At 44.1% G+C, this 17271-nt stretch overlaps 1 protein-coding gene across 1 annotated transcript in view; it reads right to left on the reverse strand.

The window, feature by feature from the left end:
* The window catches only part of AAAS (aladin WD repeat nucleoporin), a 40807-nt gene that overhangs the window by 14450 nt on the left and 9086 nt on the right, over positions 1–17271 (reverse strand). Inside the window, exons 3-8 of the mRNA XM_069758765.1 lie at positions 16339–16466; positions 16172–16227; positions 15950–16041; positions 2045–2091; positions 1455–1553; positions 837–980 (exon numbers count right to left, since the gene is read on the reverse strand). Coding sequence (XP_069614866.1) covers positions 837–980; positions 1455–1553; positions 2045–2091; positions 15950–16041; positions 16172–16227; positions 16339–16466 — 566 coding nt within the window. The remainder of the gene's footprint in view (positions 1–836; positions 981–1454; positions 1554–2044; positions 2092–15949; positions 16042–16171; positions 16228–16338; positions 16467–17271) is intronic.

The raw sequence follows: 17271 nt of genomic DNA on the forward strand, positions 1-17271 counted from the left end.
GATTTTTAAAGGGAACCTTTCACCCCGTTTTTCCAGATTGAGATATAAATACTGTTAAATAGGGCCTGCGCTGTGCGTTACTATAGTGTATGTAGTGTACCCTGATTCCCCACCTATGCTGAGAAATACATTACCAAAGTCGCCGTTTTCGCCTGTCAATCAGGCTGGTCAGGTCGGGTGGGCGTGGTGACATCGCTCTTTTCTTCCCCAGCTTTACGTTGGTGGCGTAGTGGTGTGCGCATGTCGCAGTGACGAATCCACTGCACGCACGTGAAGAAGATGCAAACTCGGCTTTGGGAATGCCCCGTGCAGCAGAGCACTCCATCTGCGCACGCGCGGCCCCAGGAAGATGGCCGCCCCCACCGATGACAGGGGGTAATAGCGCAGATCGCGCGCTGTTTCTTCACGTGCGCGCAGTGGATTCGTCACTGCGACATGCGCACACCACTACGCCACCAACATAAAGCTGGGGAAGAAAAGAGTGATGTCACCACGCCCACCTGACCTGACCAGCCTGATTGACAGGCGAAAACGGCGACTTTGGTAATGTATTTCTCAGCATAGGTGGGGAATCAGGGTACACTACATACACTATAGTAACACACAGCGCAGGCCCTATTTAACAGTATTTATATCTCAATCTGAAAAAACGGGGTGACAGGTTCCCTTTAAGGAAGCTTAGAAATCATTTTATCTGATGAATGGGACTGGCGCCTGTTCTGGCGGACTATGTGTGTGTGACACGTAGTGACCTACAGGAATAATCAGTGGACTACCTTGCTTTTCAGAATACCAAGAGGGTAAGATAATGCATCTTTCAATGTAAGAATTGTTACCTTGTGGACAGAGAGGTGGGGTCGATGTGCCACACCAGGACACAGCTCTGACATGCCACAGCTAAAATGGAGGCACAAAACGGTTTCCATGCCATACTCGCCACATCCTTCTGCAGACGGTGCTTTAATGTTGGTATTGTTGGGCTAGAGACATAAAGTAGTGATATAGGTAACATTGTATTGCATAAAAGACAGTTTAAGGGGGTTGTCTGCTCAAATACAAGACCTGCAAGCACTTGTTTCTTTACTGCAATTGCCTGGGTTTTTTTTGGTCTAGATTTGGCCTATTTTTCCATGTTCATGTTATATATCTTTGCCTGTTTTTTTTCTATTTTAAGTTCATTGTTGTTGGAAGAGTTTGGGGGTTTCTAGACGTTTTTGTGATTCCTCAATTGCAACTTTTTAAAAAGTCACAACACTTTTCCACAAATGTCCTCCTGTTCTACCCCAGGAGTGATTTTCTGTATTTTTTTAAATTCATTTTTCACCATTTAGTGAAAACAAGTAACTTTTTTTTTAGGCTAAAGTCGCAAAATGGGTTAAAGCTAAAAATTAAGACCATTTTGATTTTGAGCAGTTAATTGTCTAAAGGAGACTAATTGTGCCCACACATCTTACCTTCCTGTGGTATATATTCGGATGGAGTCATCTACAAGTGCCAGGGCAAACTTGTTGGTGTGGGGATGCCATGCAAAAGCTCGGAGAGAACAACCAGTCCTAATCCACAAAAGAAAAAAAAAATCAGGGTAAATCAAATTTGGGCCTGCTAATAAGCAATATTTGACAAAACCTAAAACAATCATCCACATCACAATACAAATTTCAAAATAAATTTATAATACAGTTAAAATACCTGGTGCTTAATTTTTTTTTCTGGTGCAGCTCCTGATTCCCAGTCCGCTTTTCAGGTACATTAAATGGCTTCTTCTATGGCCAGTGATCACAGGTAGTCTGAGACTCTCCTCATGATGTGTCTCAGGCCACACTATGCACATGGTGCTTTGGTACTCTCAGACAATCCCCCTACTCGAATATGGACCACCCCAGAGCTGAGGGAGTGTCTGGGAGCCATGTAATGTACATGGAGAGGGGACATGGGAATCAGGCGCTGCACCAGAAGAAGGGCGACACTGGCCATTTAATTAAGGCATTTCTTATGAAATTTATACTGCGAGGTGGAGGGTCACTATAAATCCGCAGCTACTCACCAGTCACAAGCCTGAGAGAACTCCGCTGTGAGATCCTCACTCTTCATCTGTGGACACAGACAAAAGACACAACAAAAAGCACTTAGTCATTCTATAGCTTCCATTATAACAGACAACATCCATGTGTGCCATCTCTTTATGATCCATGTAGACCTGGACATTTGTTTATCTGATCACTACATTTATTGTGTCCTGTTGTCTCAACTGAGTTAGATTGATTGCTAACGAGCTTTAACACAAAAAAAAAAAAAAAAGAGATCTAAGGGCTAGCCTTCTATAAATGTAGATGTAGCTTGGGGATGCATTCGTGCAGGGGTGCATTCGTGCACTGTTATTCGTGTATTTTTTATTCAAAGTACTTTTTTTTCTAAGTACTCGGCAGTGTGGAGATCAGACTGAACTAAAGGAATCCATCTTATCTTCTTCCTGAGAAATCTCGCTTACAACAAGATACATTTCTGCTGACTTGACATTTCCTTTTATGGAAGTAATCATGTGTGCATTCCTTCTTTCAATAGCAGCCTTTCATTCACCTTCCAGATGATGTAACTTTCTACTGATAAAGACTGGTATAGATTGTTTATGTAAGAGATAGTGAAATATGAGCGCTTGTGCGCATGTCTGTAAAAGAATAATTCTTTCTATATAAAGGGAGGGCAAAGCCCAGAGAGAGAGATGTGCTCCTGGGCTTCCCTTGTATATGATCACACAATACCTTGTTTGCGTGTCATTTACTCAGGATCCCTACCTCTAGTAAGCCAGGGACTGAGAAGGACTTAACATTTCTTTGGCGCACCGAACAGGGACCCGAGATGAGAGTATTTGCTCGAGATTCACCTGCGGATACGGACAATGGAGATCTGGGATAATGGACGGCAAATGAACTGAAAAACCTGGCCAGGTAAGAGACATTATTAGTTCTCTTTTATCTGCCTTGTATTATCCGAAAGATCTCTATGAGCCGTGTCACGCTGGGTTAGTCTAGTAGTGAGTAGATACCTATAAAACTCGGGTTACTATATTGTATAGATTTATGAGTCCTGTCCCTGGCAGTGTGTGAACAGTGTGAAGGTTGTGGTATGTTGTGAAAGAAGAGCAAAAGTGCGTAGAAAAATAAGCCGAAATAGTTGGGGTATAAGCCTTATACACGGAAGTCAGCCTAACTGGGTCATGTGGTTGCGTCCTTTCGGGGAGACCTCCGCCCATGCTTGACTCTCATTTAAGTGCTTAACCTCCTTCATTTCTGGATAAGGTTTGATAGAATGAGCCCAGGACGCGGGTCCATGAGCCTGGGACAAGTATGCTAACTGACACAGAAAGTTTTGTGATCTGTATGGTGTTGCTGGGTCTGTTTGCGTGCATAATAGCACTTAAGTACATTCTGCACATTAGAAAGAATGGAGCAGATCAGCCCTTCAATATTTTAGCTCCCTAGGAGAGAAGGCAACGAGACATCACCTAGGATAAGTGATTGTCCAAACGTCACCTGGGGTAGAAATAGCTAATATTGAAAAAAAAAAAAAAAAGAAAAATGGGAAATAAACAGACAAAAACCGTCTTAGGACAAGTGGAAGCAGCAGATATCATACAGGAAAGATGTGGGAAGACAGTCAGAAGTCAAATTAGAAGGGTAAGAGAAAAATTGGGAATTTCAGAAGCACTTATGTTTAGCACTGAATGGGAAAGACTGAGTAAAGAACGAGGTGGAATTATCAAAGACAATGGGTGGGAAGAAATCATACACTGTATGATAGAGGTCTCAAAAACAGCTAAAGAGGAGAATTGGAAGTATGATCCAGACACTTCCAAATGGATTATGGGGAAGGGAAAAAGTTGTGACATAATCCCACCACCTTACCTAGATCCAAAAGCCCAATCATTTGTACCATCTGGAGGAGCAGAAGGAGGAAAACAATTTCCAGCCTTGTATCCCAATCTTGGTGGGGTAGGAGGATGGGTATGTTCACACTGTGGACAACAAAATCCAGATTGGAGAAATGATTGCCTAGTCTGTGGTACACCTAGACATGGCGCTGTACTTGCCCCTGTTAGGGTAGTACCAAGACCCTTTAGGGAACCTGGTGCTGACGGGGTAATGGGAACTAGATATCACCAGACCCGACAGTATTTTCCTTGGTCCCCTGCTGAAGGTATGTCCCTCCTGCATAATGCGCCTGATCCCACTCAATATCCCATCCGATTTGCACAATACATACAACAAATCATGCAGACTCATGCTGGGGTCTGGGCGGACGGGGAAGAATTATGTAGAATGAAAATGTCCCCCGGACTTTTTCAGGAATTATTGACACACCTACAGCCCAATAGACCAGTGGCAGAAGGGGGTGCCTTACAGACAGAAGCATCAGGTACCCAGTTCACAGAGGCATTAATAATTTTCATGAGAGAAAAACAGAGGGAAAGGGGATCTACGGGTGTGATTATGCAGAAATTTGGGCAAAGTATTGAAGAATATAGTCAAGAATTAGAAAATAGCTTTAGGGATGAAGGATTGGATTTGACTGATGCTTCAGTAAGGAGACTTTTTACAAAACAATTAATAGAGGGGCTAGATCCGAAAATCAGAGAAAAATTTAAATCCTCTACTCCAGATTGGAGAACAATTGAACAACCAAATATTGTGAAACAACGATGTTTAGGAATAGTCATGGATATGAGAGAGAATCGTAAGCCTGTTAGAATAGCACAAGCTAATACAGGAGGAAGAGTGAGACACAACTTTCCTTGCCACTACTGTAAAAAGCCAGGTCATTTCCAAAGAGAGTGCAGGAAGAAGTTGGCAGATATAAAGTCAGGCAAATTTGTTCCCAGAAATAACCCTCCCCAAACGGACAACCAGCAGAAATCTACCATCATAGATGGTCCCATACCAGATTCAGATTGACTCGATGTGTTACAAACTTCCCTACCAGCTAGAAGACCTATGATACAGGTGAATGTGGGGGGGAGAGAGATTCCATTTTTGATAGATACAGGTGCAACTTCCTCAATTTTGAATCAAGATTTTCTTCCGAATCCGGAAGATATTTCAGAACAAACAACTTTTGCTGAGGGTTATGATGGGGTAATTCGAACACTGCCATATACTGTGCCCCTAGAGGTCTCATTAGGACCTAAATGTTTTGCATCCAGATTTTTGTATGCCAGAGGTGCCCCAACATGTTTGTTAGGAACTGATGTCCTAAAGAAATTAGAAGCTAACATCAATTTTAGGGAAGATGGCACAGTTATACTGACTATCCCTGATGATGCAGAAACATTAGAACAATATGTTAGAATTCAGGCTTTTGAGGATTATGCTGAAGAAAAAGAGTACACCACAGATCTAGACCTCTCAACAGTCCCAGAAACACTGTGGGCACAGGGTGACACCGATGTGGGACTATTGCATATCTCTCCTGTAAAACTATCTGTGCAACCAGGAACTGTTCTCCCACAGCTCAGACAATACCCTGTGAGTGCCCAGCAGGAACTAGCGATTACAAAACAGATAGAGGGATATAAAGAGAAAGGAGTTTTGGTAGAGATACAATCACCTGCTAACACTCCTCTGTATCCAGTCAAAAAGAGAACTCTTGATAAGAGTTCTATGCCCAAATATCGTATGGTACATGATTTAAGAGAAATAAACAAAGTTCTAGATCCAATCACCCCAGTTGTACCCAATCCTCATACGTTACTATCACAGATACCAGCCAGTTCTCAAGTATTTACTGAAATAGATCTTTCAAATGCATTTTTCTCGGTTCCTTTACACCAAGATAGTTGGCATTTGTTTGCATTTACATTTAAGGGCAAACAGTTGGCGTGGACACGCCTTCCACAGGGAAAGATACACTCCCCTACTCTTTATTTAAATGCCCTACAAACAGTCCTTCAGAGGTTTGAACCCGAACCACAGGTAGTAATTTTGCAGTATGTGGATGACCTACTACTTTGCTGCCCAGATCTAGAAACTGCAGAAAGGTCCACTGTGAGTTTACTATGTTTTTTAGAAAAAGAAGGGTGTAAAGTGAATAGACAAAAGCTACAAGTTTGTCAGACCAAAGTGGTCTTTCTAGGTCATTGCATTTCTCAAGGTAAAAAGCATCTTACACCACAAAGAACTGAAGCAATAAGACAGATGAATGAGCCTAGAAATCATAAACAGCTACGAGCATTTTTAGGAATAGTGTCTCATTGTAGACAATGGATTATACATGCCAGTCAACTAATGCAACCACTGTATGACTGTGTAAAAAGTGAACCTTATTTGTTGACAAAAGAAGGTCAGATTTCGTTCCAACAATTAAAAGATGCCCTTGTTTCAGCTCCAGCGTTAGGGCTACCAGACTACACCAAACCGTTTCAGCTTATGGCTGCAGAAGTTGATTCCCATGCTACAGGAGTTCTTACCCAGAAGCATGCAGGGAAACAAAGACCAATTGCATATCTTTCAGCAAGGTTAGATCCCGTAGCTAGAGCAGCGCCAACCTGTGTACGTGTAGTTGTTGCTGTCTCACTATTGTTGGACAAAGCATCAGAAATTGTCCTAGAGCATCCACTCACAGTTCAAACTACACATGATGTTTATGGGATATTAAACCAGGTTCAACCAAAACACATTTCCATGGCCAGACATTTGCGGCTACAGTGTTCTTTGTTGCTCCCCTCTACTATCACATTTGCTAGGCTTCAGACTCTCAATATAGCTACACTGCTACCTCTCGAGTCTGAAGGGGGGAATAAGGACACTGATCCACACGCAAATTTTTTCCCTACAGACACACATGATTGTACAGAGCTCATTTTACAAGAAACGGTAGGCTTACCCAATGTATCCGAAACACCACTTCAAAATCCAGATTTAGAGCTGTTTATAGATGGTAGTAGGTTTGCAGATGACACAGGTAACTTCCATACAGGGTATGCAGTTGTGTCAGAATCTGAAACTCTCAAAGCAGAACCGCTTCCACCGAAACAGTCTGCACAAGAAGCAGAACTAACAGCATTGATTGAAGCTCTAAAAATAGCTGAGAATCAGACAGCTAATATATACACTGATTCTAGGTATGCACATGGTATTGTGTTTGATTTTGGAGTAATCTGGAGAGCTAGAGGTTACATGACAGCGTCAGGACAACCTGTAAAACATGCTTCTCTGATCAAACAGATCTTAGAGGCTGCACAAGAAACAAAAGAAGTAGCAGTAATCAAGGTAGCTGCACATGTGAGACTCGACACTAGGGAATCTAGGGGAAATGATAGGGCTGATAAAGCAGCCAAAGCAGCAGCTGTCAAACCCTTACAACAGGTTCATACTGTAAACCCCACAGAAAATACTGAAGATAGACTGAGACAAGCACAGGAAGATGCAGGAGAAGAGGAGAGGGACAGGTGGAAAAAGGAAGGGGCAGAAGAACAAGCGGGAATTTGGAAGAAAGATGGACTAATATGTCTACCTAGAGCCTGGTATCCGATTGTAGTTGGTGGACTGCACCACCCTACTCATGTGTCTGCAAATGCAATGACACTACTGGCAAAGCAAGTCTGGTTGGCTCCAGGTTTTGGCAACTATGCAAGAGACTATTGTGCTGCATGCGCTATATGCCTGACACATAATCCCGGACAGACAGCAAAGACCCCTATGAAGCACCACGTCCGACCTCTCTACCCGTTTCAGCGATTACAAATAGACTTTATCCAGCTGCCAAAAAGTAATGGGTATGAGTATGTGTTGGTATGTGTTGACATGTTCTCGGGGTGGCCAGAGGCCTATCCAGTTCGGAAGGCTTCAGCTAAAAACACTGCTGTAAAGCTAGTTGCCGAACTGATACCCCGTTACGGTCTCCCTGAAGTGATCGAGTCAGATAGGGGTACTCATTTCACTGGAGAAATATTTCAAAATGTACTGAAAATGTTGGGTGTTGAAAGTCAGTTACACACTCCGTACCATCCTCAAAGTTCTGGTAAGGTAGAACGCATGAATGGAACTTTAAAATTAAAAATACAGAAAGCCATGGCTGAAACAGGAAAGCCTTGGACAGAATGCCTTCCACTGGCCCTTTACTCAATACGCAATACCCCAAGGGGTAAGACTAAACTGTCTCCATATGAAATTTTGTTTGGCAGGACTGCCAATTTAGGATGTTATTTTCCACAGCAACTTGTGTTAAATATTGAGTCATTGACTTCTTATGTGCAAAATCTTCAGAAACAATTAACTAAGGTGCATGCACAAGTTTTTGCTTCCCTTCCAGATCCTGACAACACAGAAGGAAGTCACAAGTTGGAACCAGGTGATCAAGTCTATGTAAAAAGACACACCAGAAAGGCTCTAGAACCAAGGTTTGACGGACCCTTCCAAGTCCTGTTGACAACACCTACATCAGTCAAGCTTGAAGGAAAGGCATCATGGATACATGCAAGCCATTGCAAGAAAAGCAGTATAAACTCATGATATTGATGTTAATAATGATAACCTCAACGGAGGCGTGGGATAGACTGAATTCTCTAGCCCCTTTGAACAATAGATTCGTACAACATCATAGAAAATTAGTGCATGACTTGTTAAACAATACACAAACCCTGACAGATTGTTGGATCTGTACCCATTCGCCGGTATCAGCCACAAGTATACCTTTTCTAGCAGTTCCCGTATTAGCAGAAGAAATATTCGCTTGGCCTAATTGTTCAGACAACCTGGCCAACAACCAAACTGGTAATACTAGGCTGTGGAATACTACAATCGCCATACCAATTGTGGGATGGGTAGAATTTCCTTGGTGGCAGGGTAATCTCTCAGGGAGTAACACACATCTACAATATTTAGCATTTAGGGGAGGAAAATGGGTACCTAGAAATAAGACTGGATTAACTAATTTAGGACAGGTCCCCACAGAAAATCTACAGCTTAGTTTCAGTACAACCGTCCCCCCCTCTGATGCTTTCAAACCTACAGTATTGGAAAGATACATACCGTATTTTTCGCTTTGTAAGACGCTCCGGATTATAAGACGCACCCCAAATTTTGAGGAGAAAAATAGGAAAAAACTATTTTTTAATAAATTGGTGGGGCGTCTTATAATCCATGCGTCTTATTACTTACCGGGGGTTGTGGTTGTGGTGGATCAGGGTCCCAGGCTCGTTGCCGGAGGCAGGAGTGGAGCATTGCTGCAGGCTGGGATGAGGGGGTCTGCAGGGGGCTCCTGTGCTGCAGGGGGGCTCCTGTGCTGCAGGCTGGGATGAGGGGTCTGCAGGGGGCTCCTTTGCTGCAGGCTGGGATGAGGGGTCTGCAGGGGGCTCCTTTGCTGCAGGCTGGGATGAGGGGTCTGCAGGGGGCTCTTTTGCTGCAGGCTGGGATGAGGGGTCTGCAGGGGGCTCCTTTGCTGCAGGCTGGGATGAGGGGTCTGCAGGGGGCTCCTGTGCTGTAGGGCTGTCTCCGGTGCTGCGGGGGGCTCTGGCTACATTTTGTGAAAGACCAGAGCCCCCCGGCAGTTCTTCCATGCGTTCCAGTATGACTAATTCCGGGAAAATGGCCGCCGGAATCTCGAGAGATGAGATCTCAGCGCTGAAATCTCATCTCCCGAGATTCCGGCGGCCATTTTCCCGGAGTCAGTCATACTGGAACTAACTCCGGGAAAATGGCCGCCGGAATCTCGAGAGATGAGATCTCAGCGCTGAAATCTCATCTCCCGAGATTCCGGCGGCCATTTTCCCGGAATTAGTCATACTGGAACGCATGGAAGAACTGCCGGGGGGCTCTGGTCTTTCACAATATGTCGCCAGAGCCCCCCGCAGCACCGGAGCCTTCAGCATCACCCGGGGCAGCAGCGGACAACCCCGGCAGTGGCGGCGGACGACAGCGGCGGCAGGCGGTAGCGGCGGCGGACACCCCCTCCTCCCAGCCTGTAATGGTAAGCGGTATATCCGCTTTGTTAGACGCACCCACATTTCCCCCCCAAATTTGGGGGAAATAAAGTGCGTCTTACAAAGCGGAAAATACGGTACATAATAGAAAATGGAAACATTCTAAATTGTTCCCCCAAGGTGATGCAAACAGTTGTACAAGTAAGCCGGGGAACCTGGTTTGTAATGAATCCAATGAGTATGTCAAAGGAATGCCTGTATGTGGGAATCCCGCAGCCGGGTACTGTAGCCCCTTGGGACAAAAACCCTCTTGGTGTATGCTTCAGAATGTATCTAGATTTGTGGACTTGGCTCACAGATTGGTATTGCAGCACTCAGCTCTATGGGATCTGCCTGAAGGTACATTTTGGATATGCGGAGAAGGAGCATATAAATGGCTTCCCGTAGGTATAAAGGGTACTTGTACATTAGGACGCCTAACCCCGGCTACATTCATAATTTCAAATAAACAAGTGAATATGCAAGCCGTGCCCAAGCACACACTGTATAAAAGAGCTGCAGATAACTCACCACGTCCCTCGGGGAGGCCACATATAGTACAAATGGGAATTCCTAACAAAATTGCTAGTACCATTTTTATTTATCCTATGTTAACACAAATGTGGGATAAATTAGTTAGAGCCACGGATTATCTAGATGATCAGATCTGGGATATATTGGATATACTAAACACTAGTATAGCTGTACAGAATCAGCTTATAATAGTCACTAACCAACATACCCTGGTATTGGATTACCTAACTGCCTCACAAGGGGGTATGTGTCAAATCATCGGACCCACCTGCTGTCATTATATAGACCCGAATAGTACTATGAGTATGACATTTAAATTAAAGGACGTACAACGACTCAGAGATCAGTATGACAAAGACAATGACCAGAATAAGGATAGCTGGTGGTCAGATACCTTTTCTTTTCTTAACCCAGCCAACTGGTTCAGAGGAATCGGTGGGTGGGTTGCTGGGATTATGCAGAGCATAATACATATAGTTATGATTATTGTAGTCATATACGTACTATTCCAGATTGTGCTCAAGAGTATCTCAGTATGCACAGATAAACTTTGTGTAATAGATGCAAGAGTATAAAGTTTTTTTTCCTTCTTCTCTTATGTTATCCTTTGCTAATACTGATTATTGCGCTTATTTTGCTATCCCTTTGTAATATCTGTACTTATTGCAAAACAAAGAAAAGGTTGCGAGAGTTAAACGGAAGAATTAATACTAGATTTGATTCTCTTATTGAATACAAGCATGTACATGTGTAATACCAAATAAAGGCTTTGTCTTTGGCCCTGTGGTAATAAAATAAATAAAAGAAAATGTCAAAGGGGGGAATTGTGGAGATCAGACTGAACTAAAGGAATCCATCTTATCTTCTTCCTGAGAAATCTCGCTTACAACAAGATACATTTCTGCTGACTTGACATTTCCTTTTATGGAAGTAATCATGTGTGCATTCCTTCTTTCAATAGCAGCCTTTCATTCACCTTCCAGATGATGTAACTTTCTACTGATAAAGACTGGTATAGATTGTTTATGTAAGAGATAGTGAAATATGAGCGCTTGTGCGCATGTCTGTAAAAGAATAATTCTTTCTATATAAAGGGAGGGCAAAGCCCAGAGAGAGAGATGTGCTTCTGGGCTTCCCTTGTATATGATCACACAATACCTTGTTTGCGTGTCATTTACTCAGGATCCCTACCTCTAGTAAGCCAGGGACTGAGAAGGACTTAACAGGCAGTTATAACATGGCAGTTAGACAGGGCAGGAGACAGGTAAGAAAAACTAAATCTAATCCATATTCACTTGAAACAGCACAAATACTCACCATATTTATTTGTATAATCTATATTCTGGCTGCTGCATTCACTCACATTCACCGCCCTCGCATTAACTCTCTACACTCCATCCATATCGGCCCCTCTGTCCTTGCCTCTCCTATGTATAGCACTCATGCTCTATTCACATTGCTTAACAGCACAGATCCATTCAGTCCCAACATCCAACACAAGAGACGCTCTCACAAATCACTTAACCATCTGCTCACTCTTTCGATCCTCCTTCTCCTAGTCGCTGGAGACATATCTCCAAACCCCGGCCCCCCATGTTATAGCCAGTCAAACCTCCCAATTGCTACACCCAGAAACCCCTCTAACCTTATTAATATTCCCTGCATGCCTGCTGTCTCTTTCAATTGTGCCCTTTGGAATTCTCGCTCTGTGTGTAATAAACTCTCCTTCATTCATGACTTCTTCCTTTCTAATTCTCTTAATCTCCTGGCTCTTACTGAAACCTGGATCCAGCAGTCAGACACCACCGCTGCTGCTGCTCTTTCATATGGTGGACTACACTTTTCTCATACCCCAAGATCAGACAACAGAGCAGGTGGAGGCGTTGGTCTGCTCCTTTCACCCAAATGTACTTTCCAAGTTATCCCCCAAGTACCCTCACTTGTCTTCCCTTCCTTTGAGGTCCATGTGGTCAGACTCTATGTCCCCTTCTCCATGCGAGTGGCGGTGGTGTATCGTCCTCCCGGCCCCTCTCATCAGTTCCTGGATCACTTTGCCACCTGGCTTCCACACTTTCTCTCCTGTGACACCCCCACCCTTATCATGGGTGATTTCAACATCCCCATTGCCTCTCCCCTCTCCCCATCTGCTTCTCACCTTTTATCTCTATCCTCCTCTTTTGGCCTCTCGCAGCATACTAACTCTCCAACACATGAAGATGGAAACTCCCTTGACTTGGTCTTCTCCCGACTTTGCTCAGTGGATGACTTCACAAACTCCCCTCTCCCGCTCTCTGACCACAACCTTCTTTCATTCTCTATCAAGAACTGCCATCCCGCTCAGGTCACCCCCACTTTCCACACCTATAGAAACATACAGGCCATTAACACCCAGAAACTTATGATGAACTTGCAGTCCTCATTGGCCCCTATTTCCTCCATCTCATGTCCTGATTCTGCATTGAAGCATTACAATGAAACCCTGCAAAGTGCTCTGGATGAAGCTGCTCCTCCTATACATAAAACAACTCGGCACAGACGGCAACAACCGTGGCACACGCTGCAAACACGTTTCCTGCAGCGGTGCTCCAGGTGCGCAGAACGTCTGTGGAGAAAATCTAATCTACCCGAAGATTTCATCCATTATAAGTTCATGCTAAAGACATACAATTCTGCCCTTCACCTCTCCAAACAAACCTACTTCAACACCCTCATCACCTCCCTGTCCAATAACCCTAAACGTCTCTTTGACACGTTCCAGTCCCTACTCAACCCAAGAGAGCAGGCCCCAACCACGGATCTCCGTGCTGACGATCTGGCCAATTACTTCAAAGAAAAAATTGACCACATTCGACAGGAAATCATCTCCCAATCTCTTCATACCATGCACTGTCCTCCCTCCCCCACTGCATCTAGTTCACTCTCTGACTTTGAAGCAGTTACAGAAGAAGAAGTAAGCAGGCTCCTTGCATCTTCTCGCCCGACCACTTGCACCAGTGACCCCATTCCGTCACATCTCCTCCAGTCCCTTTCCCCGGCTATCGCCTCTCACCTAACAAAAATATTCAACCTTTCCCTCACTTCCGGTATTTTTCCCTCCTCATTTAAGCATGCCATCATACATCCATTACTTAAAAAACCATCCCTCGATCAAAACTGTGCCGCTAATTATAGACCTGTCTCTAATCTTCCCTTCATCTCTAAACTCCTCGAACGCCTGGTCCACTCCCGTCTTACCCGCTATCTCTCAGATAACTCTCTTCTCGACCCTCTTCAATCTGGCTTCCGCTCTTTACACTCTACTGAAACTGCCCTCATTAAAGTCTCTAATGACCTACTAACAGCTAAATCTAATGGTCACTACTCCATGCTAATTCTCTTGGATCTCTCTGCAGCATTCGACACTGTGGATCATCAGCTCCTCCTCACTATGCTCCGCTCCATCGGCCTCAAGGACACCGTTCTCTCCTGGTTCTCCTCCTATCTCTCTGACCGATCCTTCACTGTATGTTTTGCTGGTTCCTCCTCCTCTCACCTTCCCCTTACTGTTGGGGTTCCTCAAGGATCAGTCCTAGGCCCCCTACTCTTCTCGTTGTATACTGCCCCTATTGGACAAACAATCAGTAGATTTGGTTTCCAGTACCATCTCTATGCTGACGACACCCAATTATACACTTCTGCTCCCGATATCACACCGACCTTTTTAGAAAACACCAGTGATTGTCTTACCGCTGTCTCTAACATCATGTCCTCCCTCTATCTGAAACTAAACCTGTCAAAAACTGAACTCCTCGTGTTCTCTCCCTCTACTAACCTACCTTTGCCTGACATTGCCATCTCCGTGTGCGGTTCCACCATTACTCCAAAGCAACATGCCCGCTGCCTTGGGGTCATCCTTGATTCTGACCTTTCATTCACCCCCTACATCCGATCACTGGCTCGCTCTTCTTACCTGCATCTCAAAAACATTTCTAGAATTCGCCCTTTTCTTAATTTCGACTCTGCAAAAACTCTGACTGTTTCACTTATTCATTCTCGTCTGGACTATTGTAACTCTCTACTAATCGGTCTCCCTCTTGCAAAACTCTCCCCGCTCCAATCTGTCCTGAATGCTGCAGCCAGGATCATATTCCTCACCAACCGTTACACCGATGCCTCTACCCTGTGCCAGTCATTACACTGGCTACCCATCCACTCCAGAATCCAGTACAAAACTACTACCCTCATCCACAAAGCACTCCATGGCTCAGCACCACCCTACATCTCCTCCCTGGTATCAGTCTACCACCCTACCCGTGCCCTCCGCTCCGCTAATGACCTCAGGTTAGCATCCTCAATAATCAGAACCTCCCACTCCCGTCTCCAAGACTTTACACGTGCTGCGCCGATTCTTTGGAATGCACTACCTAGGTTAATACGATTAATCCCCAATCCCCACAGTTTTAAGCGTGCCCTAAAAACTCATTTGTTCAGATTGGCCTACCGCCTCAATGCATTAACCTAACGATCCCTGTGTGGCCTATTTATAATAAAAAAAAAAAAAAGGTTCCTCGCATCATGTTCTCATACACTTTATGCAGTATTAGCCCTCTGTGTCTGTACTGCTACATACTTAGGCAGGTAACTGGTTCATGCAGCTTTACATGAACACCTGAGCCTTACACTATAGCTGGTCCGAATAACTAAAGCAATTGTTACCATCCACCTCTCGTGTCTCCCCTTTTCCCCATAGTTTGTAAGCTTGCGAGCAGGGCCCTCACTCCTCCTGGTATCTGTTTTGAACTGTATTTCTGTTATGCTGTAATGTCTATTGTCTGTACAAGTCCCCTCTATAATTTGTAAAGCGCTGCGGAATATGTTGGCGCTATATAAATAAAATTATTATTATTATTATTATTAGGACTTGGAATCCCCATTCTCAGGATCGGTGGGGTCCCAGCACTTCTACCCACTGATCAGATATTTAGGGTATTCGAATTTATAGGTAACTCTACTAACAAAGACCCCACTATTACAGTGCCCTGGGCTCAAATTGCCAGAAACCCTTGTGTCAACAAGCAAGAGCTCAATTTTGCGACATTATTACTTTTCCTAAATGGATCCTGTAAGGATGATTTTACTACAGAAACTAGTGGTAAGACTACAGACGTCCTAGTATAACAGTAAAAATGTTACCTGTCTTGTAGTTATCTGATAAGACAGAGGAACATGCAGATTAGCCTAGAAGTGTGTTGAGGGGGTGTCCATGGATTCTAAGTGAACCAACACGTCCACAATGAACTTCCAGGCTAATTTGCAAGTGGCTTCAATGAATGACTTCTCCGTTGTGAATCATTGGATTACTACGAGGCAGACACGTTTTTATAGTTGTACTAGAACAGAACCATAACACTAGTTTCAGAGGTTAGATACTTCTGGCAGGTGGCCTTTAAGCATTTAATCACAAATACATTAGAGGCAACTTACTAAAAGATGTGGAAACAGTGATCCATGGAAAGAAGAAACCCAACGGCATGCAGCAAGAAAACAGCATGACAAGCGTCTCAGTAAAGGGAGCACTGCAAAGAACAATCACATGTAATCAAGGAACTATACCGGCTGCCTAGAAGGTAAAATCTGTACCCACTTTATGGCGAAATAGAGAATGACTCGCTTTAGCATCCTGGCCAGCTGGCATGCAGATATTACCTTCTTCCTCAGAATTGGATATCTCCTCCAGCAGTCCAGCAAGTCCCATTTGGTGCCTGGAGAGGAAAACAGAGGATCTACATGATCCACAAAGACCAGTCTGAGAATCATCCATATACCAATAAGTACTGGACTGGCACAAGATAAAGAATGAGGTGGGCACACACCATGCATTTAGGCAGCGATTCCAGACTGTCTCCTTGTGATGTATAAACGCAGAGTTACTGCCTAGCTCCAACCGGCCAGGAGCCTTCAGGGCGTCGAGAGGGATCATGAGTTCAGAAACATGGACCATCTGCTGGGACAAACACCGGGCAACAGGATGACAGCAAAATCAGCAACAGCTATATGTCTGCATCATCTCATCTGACCACAAGGATTCCAACCTGCTATGGGCATGACGCTATCACTGCATGATCGAGCACAGCTCAGACACGTTCTATGGGGTTCATGACTAAAGGAAGCCACTGGGGTTTTTTTTTTGTTTTTTTTTATTTATTTTTTAACAGCATGGCAAGGAGCTTCCTCTTCAGTGACAGCAGCCCAACAGGAAATACTGGAAGCAGAATCCTTTCCATCACGGTGATTTATTCTTCAGTATTAATATTTCTCATACATTCAAGTGCTGATCGTCCTAAAGGGTGTCCGTTTTCTGATGAGCTGCTACTGTACTAGTTAATTCTAGCTATGGTAAGTAGGTGTCTTTGCCCCTTTTATTAGGTTGTCAGGTTTCTTGGATCTCAGCTATAAAGGATCAATGGCATCTACAGAAAACAATGGATGTCTACTGGAACCATGAGAAAACCCCCAATCTTTTGAACCCCAAGAGGAGGCGTGCTGGCTCCAAGAGACCACAAAAATGTTATTCTTAACCCACTAAGGAACGGGGGAAGTCTGAAAAGGCACTTCACCGAGCTGTCATCAATGTATTTACACACCCATGCCACCAAAGTGCTGCTTAATCCTTGCCACTGTGTGCCCTATTCGCCAGATAATGTTCATTTGTGAAGATTTCAATACACTGACATCAGAGAGGGGGTTAAAAGGGTTTTCCAGTTTTAACAAGTTACTATCTATTCTTCAGATAGGCCAAAGTTAAG

Source organism: Ranitomeya imitator, chromosome 3, assembly GCF_032444005.1.
Source record: "Ranitomeya imitator isolate aRanImi1 chromosome 3, aRanImi1.pri, whole genome shotgun sequence".
Lineage (NCBI taxonomy): Eukaryota > Metazoa > Chordata > Amphibia > Anura > Dendrobatidae > Ranitomeya > Ranitomeya imitator.